Source organism: Styela clava, chromosome 12 (assembly GCF_964204865.1).
Source record: "Styela clava chromosome 12, kaStyClav1.hap1.2, whole genome shotgun sequence".
In the NCBI taxonomy this organism is placed as follows: Eukaryota; Metazoa; Chordata; class Ascidiacea; order Stolidobranchia; family Styelidae; genus Styela; species Styela clava.
The window spans coordinates 8,018,982-8,038,283 of record NC_135261.1 but is presented as its reverse complement, the minus strand read 5'-3'; the positions used below and the strand labels follow the sequence as shown (position 1 = coordinate 8,038,283).

The 19,302-nt window shown below is 33.8% G+C and overlaps 1 protein-coding gene across 2 annotated transcripts in view; it reads left to right on the top strand.

Moving 5' to 3' along the window:
- Positions 1 to 18,658, top strand: part of LOC120330177 (EVI5-like protein) — a 32,236-nt gene extending 13,578 nt beyond the window's left edge. For both annotated transcript variants that reach the window (XM_078118268.1, XM_078118269.1), the window contains 15 exons: positions 2,883 to 3,007; positions 3,463 to 3,566; positions 4,216 to 4,434; positions 4,989 to 5,189; positions 6,719 to 6,862; positions 7,656 to 7,745; positions 8,308 to 8,408; positions 8,677 to 8,824; positions 9,528 to 9,663; positions 11,350 to 11,555; positions 12,191 to 12,355; positions 13,169 to 13,342; positions 13,874 to 14,020; positions 14,245 to 14,340; positions 16,200 to 18,658. In XM_078118268.1, the coding sequence (XP_077974394.1) occupies positions 2,883 to 3,007; positions 3,463 to 3,566; positions 4,216 to 4,434; positions 4,989 to 5,189; positions 6,719 to 6,862; positions 7,656 to 7,745; positions 8,308 to 8,408; positions 8,677 to 8,824; positions 9,528 to 9,663; positions 11,350 to 11,555; positions 12,191 to 12,355; positions 13,169 to 13,342; positions 13,874 to 14,020; positions 14,245 to 14,340; positions 16,200 to 16,715 (2,572 nt within the window). In that variant the 3' untranslated portion in view covers positions 16,716 to 18,658. The remainder of the gene's footprint in view (positions 1 to 2,882; positions 3,008 to 3,462; positions 3,567 to 4,215; positions 4,435 to 4,988; positions 5,190 to 6,718; positions 6,863 to 7,655; positions 7,746 to 8,307; positions 8,409 to 8,676; positions 8,825 to 9,527; positions 9,664 to 11,349; positions 11,556 to 12,190; positions 12,356 to 13,168; positions 13,343 to 13,873; positions 14,021 to 14,244; positions 14,341 to 16,199) is intronic.
- Positions 18,659 to 19,302: the final 644 nt, after the last annotated feature.

Below are 19,302 nucleotides of genomic sequence, written 5' to 3'. Positions count from 1 at the left end.
AGTATACTGTTATCCAGATTGAAAAGCATATGGATGTGGTTTGAATTACCCCATGTGATGAGATATATAGAACAAGATACAGAGATAGCTGTATAGTACAGATGGGGATTATAGACGCACCTAGTAAAGAGTGCAAGAGGTTCTTAACTGTTTTATAGTTTTTATTGTAGTTGAAGTTAAATACATTTAGTTGGAGGAACTTATAATATCTTTAGCTTTGTATACATTTGCAATGGAGAAAGGATGAGATCCCACTCATTGGCAATTTTGATAGCTGTTAACGAATGTTGACTTGGTAATTGAATATCAGATATGTTATATGCTGTAGATATAAAGTTAAAAACCCATTGCCCGTGTTGCCTATTGTCGTAAATTGGAAACCAAGTGATAAAGATCCTATTACTTGAAAACCTTTGCATCTTTGTTGCTGATTAGAGTCAAAACTTGCTTTTATATGATTGAAAGTACTCAGACCAAAATATGTAATGCTATTCTAACAAAATATAGTATGCTGATCAGCTGATGACATGTTTAGAGTCCAAGGCAAGCTCCATCGGCCACTTGGTTTATGAATTAAATACTCAACCATGAAATTAATATTCTAATACTGTACCTGAATTTCCTCAGTTCCATACATCCATAGAATGTAATGTTACTAATGTACCTATGTAATATAATCAGTTTATTATTTTTTGTTAATGTAAATAATACTTACAGTAACAAGAGAGCTATGCTCAAATATATGTACACGTAGAGTCACATAATTTTGATGACGTCATAGCGAAAAAAAAGTAATAGCCTTCTGGAGAAAATTTTTATCTTTAACCACTGAAAATTTCAAAGCAATTGGTCCAGTATTCGAAGAGAAAAGCGACTTTTTAAAAACGTGTCAAAGAACAAGAACAACAACAACAACATAATATTGAAACGATCGTTATGTCCACTACGTGTCCAATAATGGATTGAAATCACTCCTGTTATGGTCATGACGCGTTGTGATATGATTAATTACGTTTTAATAACGCACGTTTTAAATACAGGAAAAAACATATGATACATGTCAACATGTTTAAACATTTGTAGTAAGACATATGATATACCATAGGCTTTCAGCTAAGAAAAATGATAGTATTTTCCATATGCTCTGATATTTGGTAAAATGAATGGAGTTATGTTCGATAATGGCACGATCTGAAAAAATCGGGTTGTCAACTTTTTATTTTGGGTAAGATATTTTTAATTTTTAAAATACTTTATTAAATGCATTTGTTTTGAGGCATTAGTAATAATTGTGGGTCTCCTAAACTTCTAAGTATGATAAATGGAATCGTATATTATTTTTGATATTTGATGAGATGCTTACACTATAGCCTTGCAACCCACTTGAAAGCATAATCAATTACAGTGATAGAGTCAGACTTTGATGGTTTGTAGTGGGCTGAATTAGGATTACTAATTTATGATTTTAAAACTAAGGCACAAATAGTTTCACAGTTATTTTATATCACTGCTACGCATTGAGGAATTAGGTATTCTGTTCGCAATTCTTTGCTTTCCGTTTGGGTTTTCAGCTCTACCAGTAAATTTATGATGAAGAGAAAAGTTAGAAATGTTAAAAAAAGATTACGCAGTGCTACTGTTGGAACGTAAGATAGTTTTATTGTGTTATATCATGTGTAAGTCAAATGTGTTTTAGCAGAGGTATCATATTCTCATGTCATCATAATTATTACCTAGGGGGTATCTTTCATATAAAAAAAATTCTGTAAATTGAGATTAATTTCTGCTGTATTGATATTAAATTATTCGAATATGTTCATTTTACCTTTCATCTGTATTTTGCACTCTGCCGTATAGGAATCTGTCTGATGTTGAAATTTGTTAATAGTATCTATTCCTTGTGTGCATCCTTCTATGTTTGTTGCAGTAATTTTTTTTTTTTTAAATGATAAATACAGGGTTTATTTTAGATGGTAACCTGAAATTTTTATCGATAGATTTCAAAGTCAAAATTTACTTTATCCAAAAAGAATTAAGAAACTAGTTCCATGAATTCCGTATATAACTCTGCAAGTATTATTATAAAAGACATGGATTATTTTTATAGGCTATATAAAATGTGTGCAATTCTCGATTGTAGACATTCCAAGACATTCCAGACATACTAAATGTGAAAGTAGTTTCAGTACCTGGGATTCTTAAATAAAAATGGCCTTAATCAATATTGATGTCCAATATAAGACAAATGGTGAAAAGTTTTCACTGAAAACTTTAGATTATATAGGCTTTCGTAACTGAGCTCTGGTTATACATAAATGAAAAAAGTAAGAAGATATACATAATACTTTATTATCTGGTTGATAAAGAAATAATTATTTTAGAACAAAATACATTTATTTATTTACTATTCCTCTTGAGAGAATTATTGGGTTCTGTATATTCGTTACTTTGTATATATGTTCTTATTGAGTGGTTATAATCAAAGTTTAATGCAGTTTTTTATTGTTATAAGTATGCAGAAATTGATCAGAAATAGATTAGATTGGAAATATCGGAAATAATGTTTTTAAAAATTTATATATTTAGGGAAATTAATATTTTATTCAGTATGTTCTCTCTTCATGATAGAACCATTTATTCCTGTAAAAATTGAAGTCAAATCATACTGTGTATAACTGGTGTCATAGTTATACCAACTGCAATTTATTATAATTCTATACTTTTGTATCTAGTTTTCGGTAATATCCGATTGAATTTTAACCAGTGGTCTTTGATAAATATTATTTCAGTTCAAAATAATGAATATGAAACCGCCACCGAATGAAGCGAATGAGTTTTTTAATGAATTGTTCACTTGAATTATGTTCAATTCCATCTTTCAGGTTACTTGAAGCAGACACAAAGTCCTTGAAATCAATATCAAGTGAGGGAGGTCGATCAACGTCACGACGTAGCAGCGGTGGATCTATATCACCTACTTCTGTACATAGCAACTTGTCTGTAAATGGTAAGAAGGTTCACAAGACTTATTTTCATTTTAGGAAACATGGAAGAATAGAAAGATTAAGTTATTGTAAATTTCAAATATTAATTTAAGTATGAAATGCAATTCTGCGTCCAGATTGCCAACAGAATAATCCAAATTAATTTTATTAAAAGTGTAATTAGAGTAATTTGGAATATGTTTGCCATCGCACCTCTGATTACCCCGTGTGGGTTCGAATCCTGGGGGGATAATCATACGCGAGAGGATTGCTGGAATTACCGCTGCCGTGGGGTGGTTTACGTAACATAACTGCTGGTCGGATATGGCTCATCCCATACCCGACATGGACTTGTAACCGGGTGAGAGGCCGTGATTTGCCACACATGATTAAGCTACCTTATAGGCTTTCCTCTCCCACTGGATAAATATGTAAATCCTTTATTATATTGTGATTGGGTTCCTGTTATGTTACAAAGGTCCAAATGATGGAAATAGCATTGAGGATGATCAATGGCAGTTGTGGGGAAGAATAGTCAATGACTGGGATGAATTTAAGAAGAAAAGGGAAAAACAATTGAAGGTAGGATAAGATTTGTATTTTGATCTCACTTAACCAGTAAGTATATCACTGTCTATTGCCATTTTGGTAAAAATAATCTTCGTTTGATCACTGTTTCTATTTAAGTATAGAAAGTAAGTTAGTTAGTATTATTTATAAGTTAGTATTATTTAAAAATTAATTTTGCAATGTACGTCAGTGTACCTTCCACACATGGAAAAAAAATTTTATGCCTGAAGTTTTTTCCCTAGAACTTCAGCAGTTATGTGGAATTCACTACCCCATAATTGTTTTTCTGATTGTATCGATATAAACTGCTTTTAAATCTGCGTTTACTTATGCACAATTAGAGGCCATAAAATCTTTATTCTCAGTGACTCTTGGCACTCGAGTGACCACCTGTAAATTCGTTATAGTCTCAGTAATTCTTGGTACTTGAGAGGTTCCCCCTAAACTTTGCTCAAGAGGTCATTTTCTAGAACGCAGAATTAAACCTGTAGCTATCTTACATACTGCTGTGAACTAAAGGGATTTCAATTTTATATAATACCATATTTATGTCGTTTAGCCTGGTATAACAGCTGCAGCATAATTTTAGGCAAGTTTCTGAATGTATAGATTACAATAAGGTAATATATAACATGTAAATATTTGATTAAATTGATTTTAGGAAAATGTCCGTAAAGGTATACCTCATCACTTTCGTGGCATTGTTTGGCAACTTCTTTGCGGAGCCCACAGGTCACCAATAAAAGATAAATATTCAGATCTACTGAAGCAGGAGTCACCTTCTGCTAAGCTTATAAAACGAGATATTGCAAGGACTTACCCTGATCAAGATTTTTTTAAAGAGAAAATCGGACAAGAAGTTTTGTTTAATGTTACTAAGGTATGTTGAATTGAGCATTATATTGCCACATAATTTCATGTATATTATATTGCTGCTAGAATTGTTGAATTACTTAAAAAACAGTCTGCGATGAATAAAGTTGTTTTGTAATTGTGTGTTTCCATTTGCTTGATGTTTTTCCAAATGTAGTCTTTTCGCTATTTCTGTTCTATCCAAAACTGAGAGAGATTAGAATTGATATGATTATTAGATTGATATGATAAGTAATTGGGCCAGTTATTTCCAAAGAATCAGAAGTATTCATTGTAGATTTCGCATAAAAAATTTAAAAAGTGTTTCACGATTCAAAAAGGTTGGAATGCTTTGTTCTGGAGGACTATTTTAGTTCTTGCAGATTCCTACGATAGCCTACCCGTTAATTTCTCTTGCGGAACCGACCTATTTTAGAGTATATCAGATATTTCATATTCGAAAAGTTTTTTTATAGAATGTACTTGGAAAAATAAATTATTGGGTTTTGGCCATCCCTGATCATTCCATAATTCTGGTGCTGTGTTGCAACAAATAACGAAAGAATTTTGTGTCTTCTTCAGGCTTATTCACTTGTAGATAGAGAAGTTGGTTACTGTCAAGGAAGTGCGTTCATTGCTGGTCTATTACTTATGCAAATGCCTGAGGAAGAAGCATTTGCAGTTTTTGTTGCATTGATGAGGAACTACAGATTACGAGAATTATTCAAACCATCTATGGCCGAACTGGGATTATGCATGTTTCAACTTGATAACATGCTACAGGTGAGATTATTGAACACAAGATGTACATACGTTGTTTTTATGTTGTTGTTAGAATTCATGTTCTTGTTGTTATGAAAAAAATCGCTTCTCTCAATAATTACTGGACCAATTGCTTTGAAATTTTCTGTGATTGGAGATTGTATTTTCGCTACTTAAAATTTTTGTGGGCTCCAAGGGATTCATGTTTCTGTGTGCGATGATGTCATAAAAATTAAATCACCTTGAACCTTGTGGCAGTTCCACTATCGCGTTAGCAATCTGGTAGTCAGGTTAAGTCGTGAACATTGCGGTTCTGGGACGTCTGCTGTGATGGATTGCATACCGGACTACATAACCGCTCCGCTCTCTTGTTTCCTATCAGAATTGTGTCAATAATTTGTTTTTTAAATTTAATTTATCGATGTCCAAGTGGGGCCCAAGAATTCAAATTCTGCTTGACATTGACATAGTTCTACCCTAGACTCCAGTAATCTTGATAAATCTTCTCAGATTTTAGCCCAACGCTCACATGGGCATGGCCTCAAATTTGTCCAAAGACCTGTTTCACCACATTTGTTATATTGACGTCAACTTCTTCCAGTTAGCATTTGTTATTTTGTATGGACCACCAGAAATCTATAAAGTTTGAGTAGCTGACATTGCAATGGTGGCATGTAACTTCGTGCAGAGATAAGTAGGTGCCACTTTAGTCATAAAACTGGTACGTGATCTCAATCGCATACCAAAATGGCGCCAATTGTGGAGTCACTTTAGTATGCGTTCAATCCAGTAGAGATATTCTGATATAATATAGTTGCTAACTTTGTCACTGTTGGATTCGGTTAGGTTAATATGAATACTAATATCACTGAGATCACACAACTGCTGAGTTCGCATACCAAAGTGACACTGATAGAGCTTCTTTACTTTTGAGTAGAAGCATGTGACCTAATTTGGAGCAAATTGTCGAAAAATACTTCCTTCCTATCACCAGCAAGAGACAGTTTTAACTCACAACAGTCACAAACAATATTTTTAATGACCGATCAGGAAATATGTGATCAAACTCAAATGAGCATGGACAATAGATAAAATGATTGAATGAAAAAAGTATTGTTGAGTCAAAGTCTGTCATCACAAACTATTCATATTCATCATCAGTTTTCGTCTGCTTTGAAAATTAATGATAATGACAATTTACCCACTTTAATATCAATTGGATTAGATTGAAATGTAAAAATATGCAAATATCATTTTACCATAATAAGACGTACTTCTTTTACTATTAATTATGAAGAGAGATAAGGTTAGAACTTATCTGTTGATAAAATATCACATAATTATGACTTGAAGCAGCATCAATTGTACTCACTCAATATTAAAAGGTTATCTTTCCTGAGAAAAATTCGGGTGAACGCGGAATTGTCCAGAGCTACTGAAACCATAAACGCCAATAAATACTGATTGTGGTGAGACTTGGAGCAATTCAGCTATGAGGCAGTAAATACTAATTACGGTACGAATCAATTACCCCGTTGACATTATTTCAGGAACATGCTCCAGATTTATACAATCATTTTCAAGCTCAAGGTTTCCATACATCAATGTATGCTTCTTCCTGGTTTCTGACCTTATTTGCAACAACTTTTAATCTGCAAGTTGCTTCTAGAATTATGGACGTGTTTATGTCAGAGGTAATATTAAGGATTGTTATTAACTTTTCATATTATTTCTTCAGTTTATCCAACTTATTGTTTGGTCTATGGTGTTGGATTACTATGAAATTATAGTATATTTTATGAATTTTAATATAATGATCATTTTAGGGCTGTCCAAGTGAGCCGAATAATGGAATTGAATGGCATTTTACTGTTTTGTGGCTAATTTGCGAATAATTGAATCGTGTGGTAAAATAGAGTACATTCGATGGAAAAAGCCTTTCAATTACCATCGCCCAGCACTGCACATTATTGACAGATTTAGGACTCCATAATCAGATTCGATTCAAGAAAAATATTCATTTAAATTTAAATTTTAAAAAAATATTCAATTTTTTTTTATCCCTTCATAGTTAGTTTTTGGAGCAGGGATTCTCGACCTTTATATTATAACCCCCTTCGTAAATTACAGAAGTAAATTTTACCCCAATTTATTTTATATCTTCATTTCTACAAATCCTTTAATGATTCAAGGGCAAGAGAGGCTTTGGATAAAAGAATTTAAAGTATATTTATGAATGTAGATGTCTATTATTGATTGCATTTGCGGAATAAAAACAATTTCAAATAATAACTAACCAACAGACTGTATTCTCTGCAGTGAGAGCATAATAACATTTCTCATACAATATTTCATCACACGATGAAAGGAAGTCCATTAGCGTGGTAGAGAAAATTCATCTTTTTATATCTGGCAGAATCCTGGAATACAAAATGACATGGTAATACTTTATTATGTTGCTGTTAATACTTTTATTGAATATTTCAGGGCATGGAAATAATTTTTCGCATTGGTCTGGCAATGTTACTGAGCAGTCACAATCAACTATTGCAATTAGACATGGAAGGTATGCTTAAGGTAAGTGACTGTACTTGAAATTGATCAAACTTGGATGAGAAAAAACAAAAGAAATATATTTTTTGCAGACCCAGTATATCGTGTCCCCGAGTCTAGATTCAGTAATTAGCTATTTTTATACTCAACCTGGATTGGTAGCTAAACTAAAGGCGATATGGTATTTTTTAGAAGGCATTTCACTCTGAATAAGGCTCTATATGAGAAACTACTATCTGGCAACGAGCTGCTATTTTTGTAGAGACTGGAATATTTCAGTACAGTATTGCATTCCCAATTTTGTCTAACAATGTTACATCTAGTTTATTACACTCTGTCTGAGAAGAAGAGCTTAAGATTTCTAACCTGCGACGTTGACGTTCAACCTTTTCCTTGGATAAATATCAAAATTTTTTAGTTTCTCACGACTCACAAGATAGTTTTTCGATTAGTATTAAACAATGTAATGACAATATTTAAACTGTTTTTTCTCTTTCGCAGGTGATTTTGAAAACTCTTCCAGAATTTTACAATCGAGATCCAGATCTTTTATTCAATAAAGCTTACACTTTTTTCTCTTTCGCAGGTGATTTTGAAAACTCTTCCAGAATTTTACAATCGAGATCCAGATCTTTTATTCAATAAAGCTTACACTTTGGTCAAATATAATCCAAAGAAAATGAAAAAGTAGGTAGTGATGTGTAGTATTATTTTTTTTAAATGTGTGGTCAAAAAGATAAATGTTTTTTAACTTTATCAACTGTAACTATTTAATCAACTATATATCAGTTTTTTAAAAGGTAATTTTAAAATTGGTTAAAAAACAAGCCAAAATGTGACAAATTTTAATTCTGAAATTAGGAGTTTCGTTAGCGCTTCAAAGCTTGTGTTATATTCTTTTTTATCCTTCATTTGTGCTCATTTTATAGATATATTTATATTTGAAATTTTTTAGGATTGAAAAAGAATACATGTCGATGAAAACCAAAGAAATGGAAGAACAAGTTGAAATGAGGAGGCTGCGCACCGAATGTAGGTTGCTACGGCAACGAGTCGATGCCTTGGAAAAAGAGAATGAAAATCTTGCCGATAAACTCATCCAGGTAAAGATTTATATGTTCATTGAAAATTAGATATTCAAATTTATCTTGGACGAGAGGAAGAAAATGAGTATGACTATAAGATAACTTAACAATATAAAAACAACAGCCTTATCTGGTCTTAATGCTAGGGCATCATCTTTTAAGTTCGTTTTTGGTTGTCATTCTCACAGCCTAATCCACCTTTCATTTACTGTACTGGATTAGGCATAGAGAATAAACCATTTTAATCGGTTTCAGTGTGTAAATGTTGATGGTTAGGAAATAACTTTGAACCAGTATGGAGTCACAGTTTCTACTCTCACACTTGATCATCTTCCGCGTAATTCAAACTATGTTACCCATACGGGATAATAGCTGTTTTTTGATTATACTAACTTGAACTCGAGTTTTATCTCAAAAGCCATTTGCTGATGCGTAATGCAACACCATAAATCTTGATAGTTTCAGTGCTCTTAGCATTTCAGTTGTACAGCAACTTAGTTTGGATACCTGTCTCTGCTACTTACTGTGTGCATGTGAACTTTTCTTTATCGAAATTTCCGAAATAATCGTCCTCCATGGAATTTAAACCTGTGTCTGCCATGCAAGACAAGGAAGATGTTTAATTATGTGTTGTTGTCAGTACTTGTCACCATAAACCGACTTTAGAAACTTATAGGTAAAATTTGTCATAACTCTACAACCCCTATGTATTTTTATGTAGGATCGGGTAAACCGTGCATTGGAAGCTGAAGAAAAAATAATCATGGGCAAGGAACTGAGCATTGCAAAACGACAAGTTAAATTGAGTCAAAGCTCGTTAAACAATCTTGCGCAACAGGACAACCCATTCGCTCTAAGTAAGATTTCACTTATGGATTGTTGATATTTTATATATGGGTGCTCCAGAAGTATGCTCACCAAGATGTTGCACAACCTTAATCCAAACCGGTACACACATACTATGTTCAGGTTGTGCGCCATCTTGGTACGCATACTTCAAGAGGTCCTCGTTCATTTGCGTTCTTTGATGAATGAAAGGTAAACGATTGCACAAAAGCTTTCAAAATAATGGAATATGAATCTTCAATGTGATAGTCTATATAAGATTTGGCGGTGGTTTTCAACCTTTCTTGCAGAGTGGATCTCCAATGAAACGTTTCATAGGCTCAAGAAACACCTTTGTAATAGTTCAAATTGTCTTTTATTGTCATAATTGGTATAAACTATAAAATTTAAAAGCAAACTTAACAAAGACAAAACATGATTATTGAAGTGTATCAAGTTTAATAATAGTGGCAAACCTTAGGTATTTGATTATATTTGAACAACATAAATATATTAATAAAAACTTGGATTTCAAATTGAAAACTTGCTGAACCTCTGGGAAATACCAGGGGAAACTTAAAACCACTGATCTATGTTATAATATGTTAGGCAATGCCTATGTTAATTTTAGCCTTTGCAAACTGGAAAAGTTTTGAAATAAGTTGTAAAATACTTTCAAGTGTGTTGTGTAATGATATGTGAAATTGTCTGCAAAGACGTACATGAGGAGATTCCCAAGAACATGGCAATTGTGTACAAATTAGTGTACATATTTGGTCCATTTTCACCGGGTTTACAATGTAAATCTAAATTTAATTGGATAAATTAGTCAGTGCTTTGATCTATAGTTGTGTTAAATGGCTCAGAAAAAGTATTGAAATTACTTTCAATTTTTCAATGGACAATTAATTCACTCATTATTATATCATATTTTAGTAACTGATATCCGTTACATAACCTTTTATTTTTACATGTAGATGCATATGGTCCATAAATGGGTTTTGAAATTGTGTATTTTTTAGAAACATGATTAGTCTTTTTGTTGATGATATTTATTGGAAGCCACACCAGAATATGTGCATCTATGATGCTAAATTCTAGATATTGCTTCTCAGACTTGTTTCACTTTGCTAGGGTTTATACAAGCAGTTTATATTGGAAGGATCAGAATTTTTCCACTTGGCATTGTCAAATTTATTGCACCATACGGATATGATTTCAACCATAGATTTTTCTGCCGAAATGCCAACACAGCTCTGAGTTCAAAGCTTTAACCAATAGGCCAGTGGTTCCCAAACTTTTTGTTTTTGTGCCGCCGAAATCAGGAAAACTCACAGAGCATTTAATGGGAAAAAGATACTTCTGTAGTGTTCGTACAAGGTTAGGGTTAGGGCATAATTTTATTCCGTTTTCCTTATTTTAGTTCTATTACAAATTCGGGGGCTGTCGGTGGTAGCCAAGTGAATATACCACCTGCCTATGGGTTCAGTCCTTTTATACAACTTGATGTAAAGTAGGTGACCAAAATTAGTTACCTCCATATTGGTACACACACTTCTGGAGAGCCGGGAAAAAATTGCTGCCTCAATAAATGAAACTCGATTTTGTGTTCGTTAATGTGAAGAAGGAGAGTCAACTTTGTTCTTTGCTTTCCTCAAATCATTCATCTGATGCTCAATTCCTACTCCAAATCCCAATTTTGCGTTCTCTCATTTCAGGTCATGATGGAGACTTTGGAAAACCTCCTGTATCATCTACTGAATCTACTCCTTCTACAACGAGCACAGAACCAAAGACCAAACCAGCACCACAATCTGCATTATCTGTACCTTACTCAGAGGATTTTGTTCTCGAACTACAGCAAGAACTCATTCAAGCAAGATTGAGGGAAGCGGAATGCTCATCTACGTTAACTGACCTTCAAGTGGGTTACATTGCCAATATGTTGTGCTTGTTGCTCACTCAGAGAAATTATTTTTACCAAAAAAGTACAGTTTTTTTTACTTTGGAGCTATCAGTCCAAGTTATTGTACTGATAGGTGTTTTGAAAGCATGGCAAGGATAATTTAGCTATTCATTTGAGTAATGACTCGGGGTTGGGCATTTGAACCAATCGAGAACCGTTTTGATAAATGGGACACGGTTATTTTGGAAAGTTTTAGTAAAACTGGCTGACTTTAAAGAAGATGCAACTCAAAGTTACCCTCAAGTTGAGACATCGCTCTTGTCGTTCCATCCTATGTGATTTCACCATACTACACATTTTATTACCAGTTGGGGTTACACAAGACTGCCCATTCTGGGTAGATGGACAGTCAGGCTGCAAACTAACCGAAATGTATTGTCTGTCAAATGGCATCCCAATATGCACACTTGGCCATTCAAATTGCGACTGGGATCCTATAACCATCCTTACACCTAACCTAACAGGCTAACAATATATTTTGTTTGACCGAATTCACTTGAAATGGTCACATTTTATTGTGGTGCGAATAGGCTGACCTATTATGTTCCAGTTCTTTTTACCTATCATGAATGTCTTTCTTTTGTTTTGTTCAGGACAAAGTCTCAGTTTTGGAAAAAAAGAATAAAGAATTAACCGATAAATCTAAAGTAACTATCCTGCAAGAAGAACTAATCGCTGTAAAATTGAGAGAAGCGGAAGCAACTGGGTCTCTCAAACAACTGCAACAGAAAGTCAATAGCTTGGAAGATAACTGGCAGGTATGAAATGGTTATTTTCTTATTGTAATATACAATTCTTTTGTTTACATCATAATCGATGGAAAGTTTTCTCAACCTTCATCCTCTCGTTTACCTGTCACGTTTCAAACATAAAATTCGGTGCTCCAGAAGTGTGTGTACCAATATGGAAGTAACTAATTTTGTTCGCCTACTTCACATCAAGTTGTGTAAAGAGACTGAACCTATGGGCATGGGGTATATACACTTGGCTAACACAGACAGTCCCCGAACTCGTAATAAAACTAAAACAAGGAAAATCAGAATAAAATTAGGGCCTAACCCTAACCTGGTGGTACACACACTATGGAAGTACCTAAAATTCACCCCTCAACTGTATGTGATATATAAAAAAGGGGTAAAAGCCCTCAAGGGGTAAATTTACTCTGGTTGAGGACCCCTGACCCAATGAAAAAAGCTTTGGGCGACCATTTTGTGATAGTAGGCTAAAGATATTGGTTTCAAATCCCATAGCCCTCTTCATCCAGGATGTAAATAAATTCATAAGATTTTTCCCAAAATAGTAGCTTTTTTCTTATAAGTTGCAGATTGTACAGTGACTGGTTTGGTGAGAAGGCATGACAGCATATAAAAAAAATATTCAAATATCATGTTACCATTTCTGATATTAGGAATATATAGTTCGGAAGTTCAGTACTAAAATTGACAGCGGTAATTTTTATTATTAGAATTAGAGTTATTAATATAATTTTGTATTAAAATTTCGCAAAAAAGTACTCTATTAGAAGGGTTTTTCGACCAAATTTTTTATGTATATTCTTATTTTTTTGGCAGTCACACATGACAAGAATCAGTGGTGCTCGGAAAAGTCCAGCAAGCGGAAGTAAAGTCAGTAAAGCTGCATTACAAGAGTTGCAAGAGGAATTGATGAGTGCTAAATTCCGAGAAACTCAACTCACTTCGCAGAATCTTGACTCTCGACAAAAAGTTATGGAGCTTGAGACATCGGTTAGTCAATAATTTTTTTGAAATAGATTGAACAACATTCCCGAGTTGTGAGTGGGCCGTAATAATAATATATACGGGTAAAATATCTTGGTTTCAACCTCGCGCCCCGCACTACCCACGGGGTCCCAAGGGGTATAATAAATGGGTAATGCAAAATCGGGCAGATTCTCATCTTAAAAATGGTTGATTTTCACATGAGACTACAAAGACTTGTTAGGAGTGAGAGCACGAAAATGTCATACAAAACGGTAGGGGTTGCTTTATGTAGCTGTTCCCATTTTCTCGTTCAATTTTACAATATGCTCACCACCTCAACTGAGTCAATTTTTTCTTCGGTCCATTTGCGACTGACTTTCTGATATTTCAATTTGAGAGCTCATTTTCGATATGCTTCCCATTCTTGTGTGTTCAGGAGTCACCAACAAATTACATATGCAAATTTCAAAATGATGATGCTTGCTTTTCTTTTAAATTAAATGTAGGCATTATTGTGGCTCTTTATTATATTTCGAATTTGTGAATTTGTAACAGAATCAAATTTGTACGAGTCAACTACGCCGAGCAGATGAGGAACGTACTCAGTTACGGGACGATCTCGAAAAATCTATGCAGAGAGAAAAAAATTTGCAACAACAGTTAAACGAAATCAACACTCGAATGGCTCATGTTGAAAGCAAGGTTTGTAGAGTTTTAGCCCTTGATTTTGTGAATGAGTATGGGCCATTGATAAATCATGCTTTAGAGGCATGGTCCATCAATGGCAAAAATTAACCAAAGAATAATTCCTAGCTTTGATTCGCTTCTTTCGTTTGTTGATTTTCTGCAATAAATGCCTGTCTCATTAAATTGATTTTAATTTGTTTATTTTCGTAATCGAAAATTGCAATTCTGTTAATTATCAGAGCCAAGAAACTTTAATGGCGATGAGGCTAAGAGAAGCTGACGGAACGATGGAAATTGCAGAAATGAAACAACAAATTCAATCACTCGAAGCAAAGGTGATTGATTGATTTTAATTTTGCCTATTTTATAAAATTATGATAGATTATGGAATTTGTGATTTGAATGCTTAATGATTTCAGTATGACAAAGTTGGAATTTTTTATTTAATTTAGGAATTTAAATTAGATGTGCAAATGGCGAACAATGGACCGTAGCTTCTTCCTTACATTCAATATGGTTTGCCCAATGTCCCTTCCTATTAGAGATTAATAGCTATTAATCCAAAGCAGGGGTTCCCAAACCGCGGCCGCGGGCCAAATCCGGCCCGCGTAACGATTTAAAATGGCCCGCCGAGCTTAGGTGAAATAGTGTTCAACAGATTTTATTTCTACCTTTTTGCGATCTAGATACCGCTAATTTATGTCATCATCAGAGTTCAAGCAAGTGTTTATCGTAACAATTCAATTATACCAGTATATCAATTATGGGTACCGGTGTTAGGATTACAAAGGACAGTAATTTAGTTATCAGCCATATAGGAAAGCTTAAAGATGTCAGAAATCAAACGAAAACTAGACTCAGAAAACTGACGTTCCTTGAATAAATGGCAGTGTTCGTATTTCTCCATTGAAAAGTATCAAACTTTAGAGATTTGTCTACTTTGCTAACGAACTATTCCATTTCTGAAGGAATACAACATTAAGCGCTATTATGAGTCAAACGAGCATGTTTCAAAAAAATGTCGAATGAAAGTGAATCCACGTTGGGGCGCTACATTCTTCCGGCCTGCGAACATCTTTCTGATTCTAATTTTGGCCCGCAGCCAATAAAGTTTGGGAACCCCTGATCTAAAGCATTAGCATCATCCTGTTCTGGCAACATGTACAGCAGCGGTTCCCAACCGGGAGCCCTGGCCCACCAAGCAGGCAGTTTTGCACCAAGCAGGCCACAGAGCAGTTGAGGGCCTTGCTAGGTGCAAAACTGATTTTACTTTTACAAGAAACTTCCTAGTTTCATTGCTTGATGAGGTTATTTCACAGGATGTCTTCCCTTTGTGGAGCATGTATTGTTTGAACATAATAGGATTTGAAATTTACCAATGAAAATAACACTATTAATACTACTGGATTGATGAATAAAGCCTTTGGAAGGGGGGCACGGGCTATTAAAGGGTTGGAACCATTGCTGTACAGTCTTTTTGATTTATGGAAAATGTATGCTGAAAAAAAGTGTCATTTTCCATTCAAATTTTCAACCTTATATGCTGACTCTAGTTGGTTTCCCAAAGATCCTGGGCGTGCATTGCGATACTCCCTAAGATAGTTAGACGTTGTATAATATGAAATTTTACCGTGTTCTATATACCTATATTTGCTTTCATAATGGAGATATCTGCATCTTATTTCTGTGAGCGGGGAATCGATGTGGTAAGTATATTGATGTGGTTAAGGCTACATTAATTTGAATGCTTGCTCGTCCTAATTTTGAATCCTGTGCAACGCAAGAGATTTCTTCATTTTTTGTGCCCTGTTCATTCAGTCTTTCAGAATTAAGAGCCATACTAATATGTTGGGCTTCACGCAAATTTTAATTTTTTTGGCAATCACTGATGGGTTAGCGTTAAGTATTAAAGAGCCCACAGCATAGATGTTCTTCAATGGCTTGAGGCGTTTAGTTTTAGATTGGATACTCCGTCGTACCAAATTTTTTGAGACACTCATTGTAACAGATGTGATTAAGAACTGATGACTGTAGTTCGGTTTGCTTAATTTATTTACATATTTCTGGAACAGGTGTGCATTTTTTTCCACTCATAGTTTTGAGCCTATTTTAACCTCTTATCTGATGCAATCTGTATATGACTTATATTGATTATTCGCTAGCAATTTATAATTGAAAATATTTAATTTTTTAGTGTGCTGACCTTGAGAAACTGTCGAATGACCAGAAAGTTGAAAAAAGTACGTCTGAAAACGCTTCCTCATCTTACTCTGATTTCAAAGTTTCTCCTCATCCTAACACTGCAGCCATGCTTCAGCAATTACAGGAGAAAATTCTCCATCAACAGAAAGTAATTTCCAAACTGCGGAAAACTAACAATAAGAATAAAGCGAAACTCCGACGAGGATCTCAAGACTCGTTAACGGCAGTCGATGACAAAGTTTTCCAAGTCGGGTCAGAATCTTCAGACCCAGATACTGACTCAAGTGAGGACGACACAGAGTTAATTTTGGACTCAACGTTAACGGATCCAGATAAAGTATTGAACACAGACATTAAAATAACCTTGCCTCCTCAGCCTTCTTCGTTAGCCGTTGATACTTCATTAAACTCTTCTGATCTCGTAGACCCACTCACTCTATTGCCACCCGAGAGTTTAATTTCACCACCAGATGATTTCAAAACCCCAATTCTAGAATCAAATTCATGATGATTATATCAATATAACATAAATTTTCTATCTTACTGCGAAATACAAAATGATAAAATACAAGAATCTGAACTTCTTAATTTCTCTGTTTCTGTAAAATGAGTAGTGAAAGATTTTGGAATTTGTATCTGAAATCTGTATGACGTTCCTGCTATACATTGCAAAAACAGCTTATGGTAAATTTTACGTAATGCAACATCTCGTGGCCTCCGTGCGGTCAAAACATTTTTATGTTCCAAATTACTCTTATATTAATTTTCCGATCACTTTCGTAGTCTTTTCTTTCTTTGATTTTTGAACGGCGATGATCAATGCAATATTCATTTCTTCTTATTTTGAATAATATTTTCTTTTTGTTGACATTATATTGACAAAAATTGTGCGAACAGCTGACGTTTAGTGGGATTCCTTTACCAAACATGTTCAGGGAAATTCAACGTATTCTGCTGTAAAAAAATTAATTTAATTCTGGATAGTTTTTTGGATTCAAATTGATGAGATTTTCATGTCTCAAGGCAAATTTCCAGACTTTATAATAAAACAGTAATAGACTCAACAAGAAAAATTCTGGAATAGAACCTATATATAGATTTGGATTTGGTGATTTTTTCATTACTATTCGTTTTGATTCATCTTGACTTTCTTCTGTTACTTCTCAACTAGACTAATTTCATGGCCCTGCAGGAAATCGGTTTTTGCTAAAACCTGCATGTCTAAGCTTCAGTTATCTTTTATGGTGATGCTTTCTAGGCCAGCCTACTTGTATGCTTTTTAAATAGTTTGTAGCAGTATTATGATATCTTAGTGGTTAAATAATACTATGGCTGTGTGCTTTTTAGTTACTATTGAATTGATAATATTTATCACTTGCCTCAAAAATTAGCGCTTAAAGTATTTACAGGATTCTTAAGAACTTGCAGGTGACTGAAACGGGTGGATATTGTTGAATTTTCCTTATTCAAACCTAAGTATTGAACACGATTTGTACTTTAGATTCAGATAAATTGCAACACTTGTATGAATTTATGGGATAGCGATAAAATATTTTCAATGTAAAATTTTAATTTATCAATTTGAAACAGTAATTGGGACTACTATTTTTTGTGTGTTGAATTTGATCTAAAATTTGATAAATTCGCGAGAGATTTCTGGAACTCAAAATCATGTTGTTGCATATTCTTATTCCACCTGTTTCATGATGCAATGTCATCACTTTTATCTTCTTTTAAAGGACATCAATGTACTTCATAAATATGAAAGCACGCTCAACTATGTCTTTCTAGAAATATTACTAGCTTTTTTAATGTTGAAGTTGGTATAAACCATATGTTTAGTTTAACCTGTTTAAATTTTACTAGTTGATTGTGATATGATCTTTCTGCTTTTGTGGGAAGTGAAAAATCAATCTGAGGTAGTTCCGAAGTAGTACCCATTACGGGAATCTTGTTTTATTTTCCTTTGTGCCATCGATATTAATATTTCCATCGTTATTAACATTTCGATATGTCGTGACTCGCTGAACCATATTCTGTAATCAGGCGAGTGGTGGCATAACTGATTTGTTTACCCACACTAGTTTTCATCTTTCTTTTTGTTTTTATCAGTGCAATACGATGTGACATTGTAATAAAAAGATTTTAAATATATTAAATCTACAAATTATGAAAATTTATTACCAATCTGTCTAATTATACATACTTAAGACTTGAAATTTGGTTTAATTCGTTACAGATAATCATCCTATCAATGTATTATCCATGATTTGCTTGCCGATTACCGTTTTTATCATTAAATTAAAATATACTATTAGTTATTTCGATTTCCGTATTTTCGTATTTTTCCGATTTATACTTTATTTTGTCAATGACAACATTGTTACATCATTATATACACTTTTGATTCAAGCTTTATTGCAATCTCTGAAATATAAAAGAATTTTTGAAGATGTTGATTCATTTTTTTTTTATTTTCCCAATTAACAGCAGGAAAAATATGCTTAGGCAAGATTTTTGACACATATTATGAGAGTAAGAGAATTATTAGCAGATTCAAAAGAAAGATTTCGTTAATATATAGATCAAATGATCACTTAATTTCAGTAGAGTTTGCACTAGATTTGAAACAATGCAGGTCGACATGCTGAAATATCAAATAACCGCAGTCAGGAATACGCGGACCGAAGGGCACCTTTTTCAATTAAAGATAGCTGGTTTATTGACTAAATTGCATTACAATGGAGAGAGATAATGATTTATTTTCCCTCTCTTCACGAACTGTAATGCCCATATGTTATGACGTGACTTAAGATACCAATTACTCTATAAATACAATGCTTAAATATACGAAATAGTATCAAATCTCCTGCATCAGTTACGTGAACTACCCTACCGCGACGAGCAGTCCGGCAATCCCATCATACACAATTATCTACCATAGTTTTGTTTAATTTACTACGAAAACATGGGGTCATAGAGTAATGTTGGTTCAATGTTTTCTCAGTGCTCCGCATACATGATGCATAAATTAAGCAGTATGAATTGCTCGTTGTACTTTTATTTAGCATCATCCAGATGTATCGATCTACACA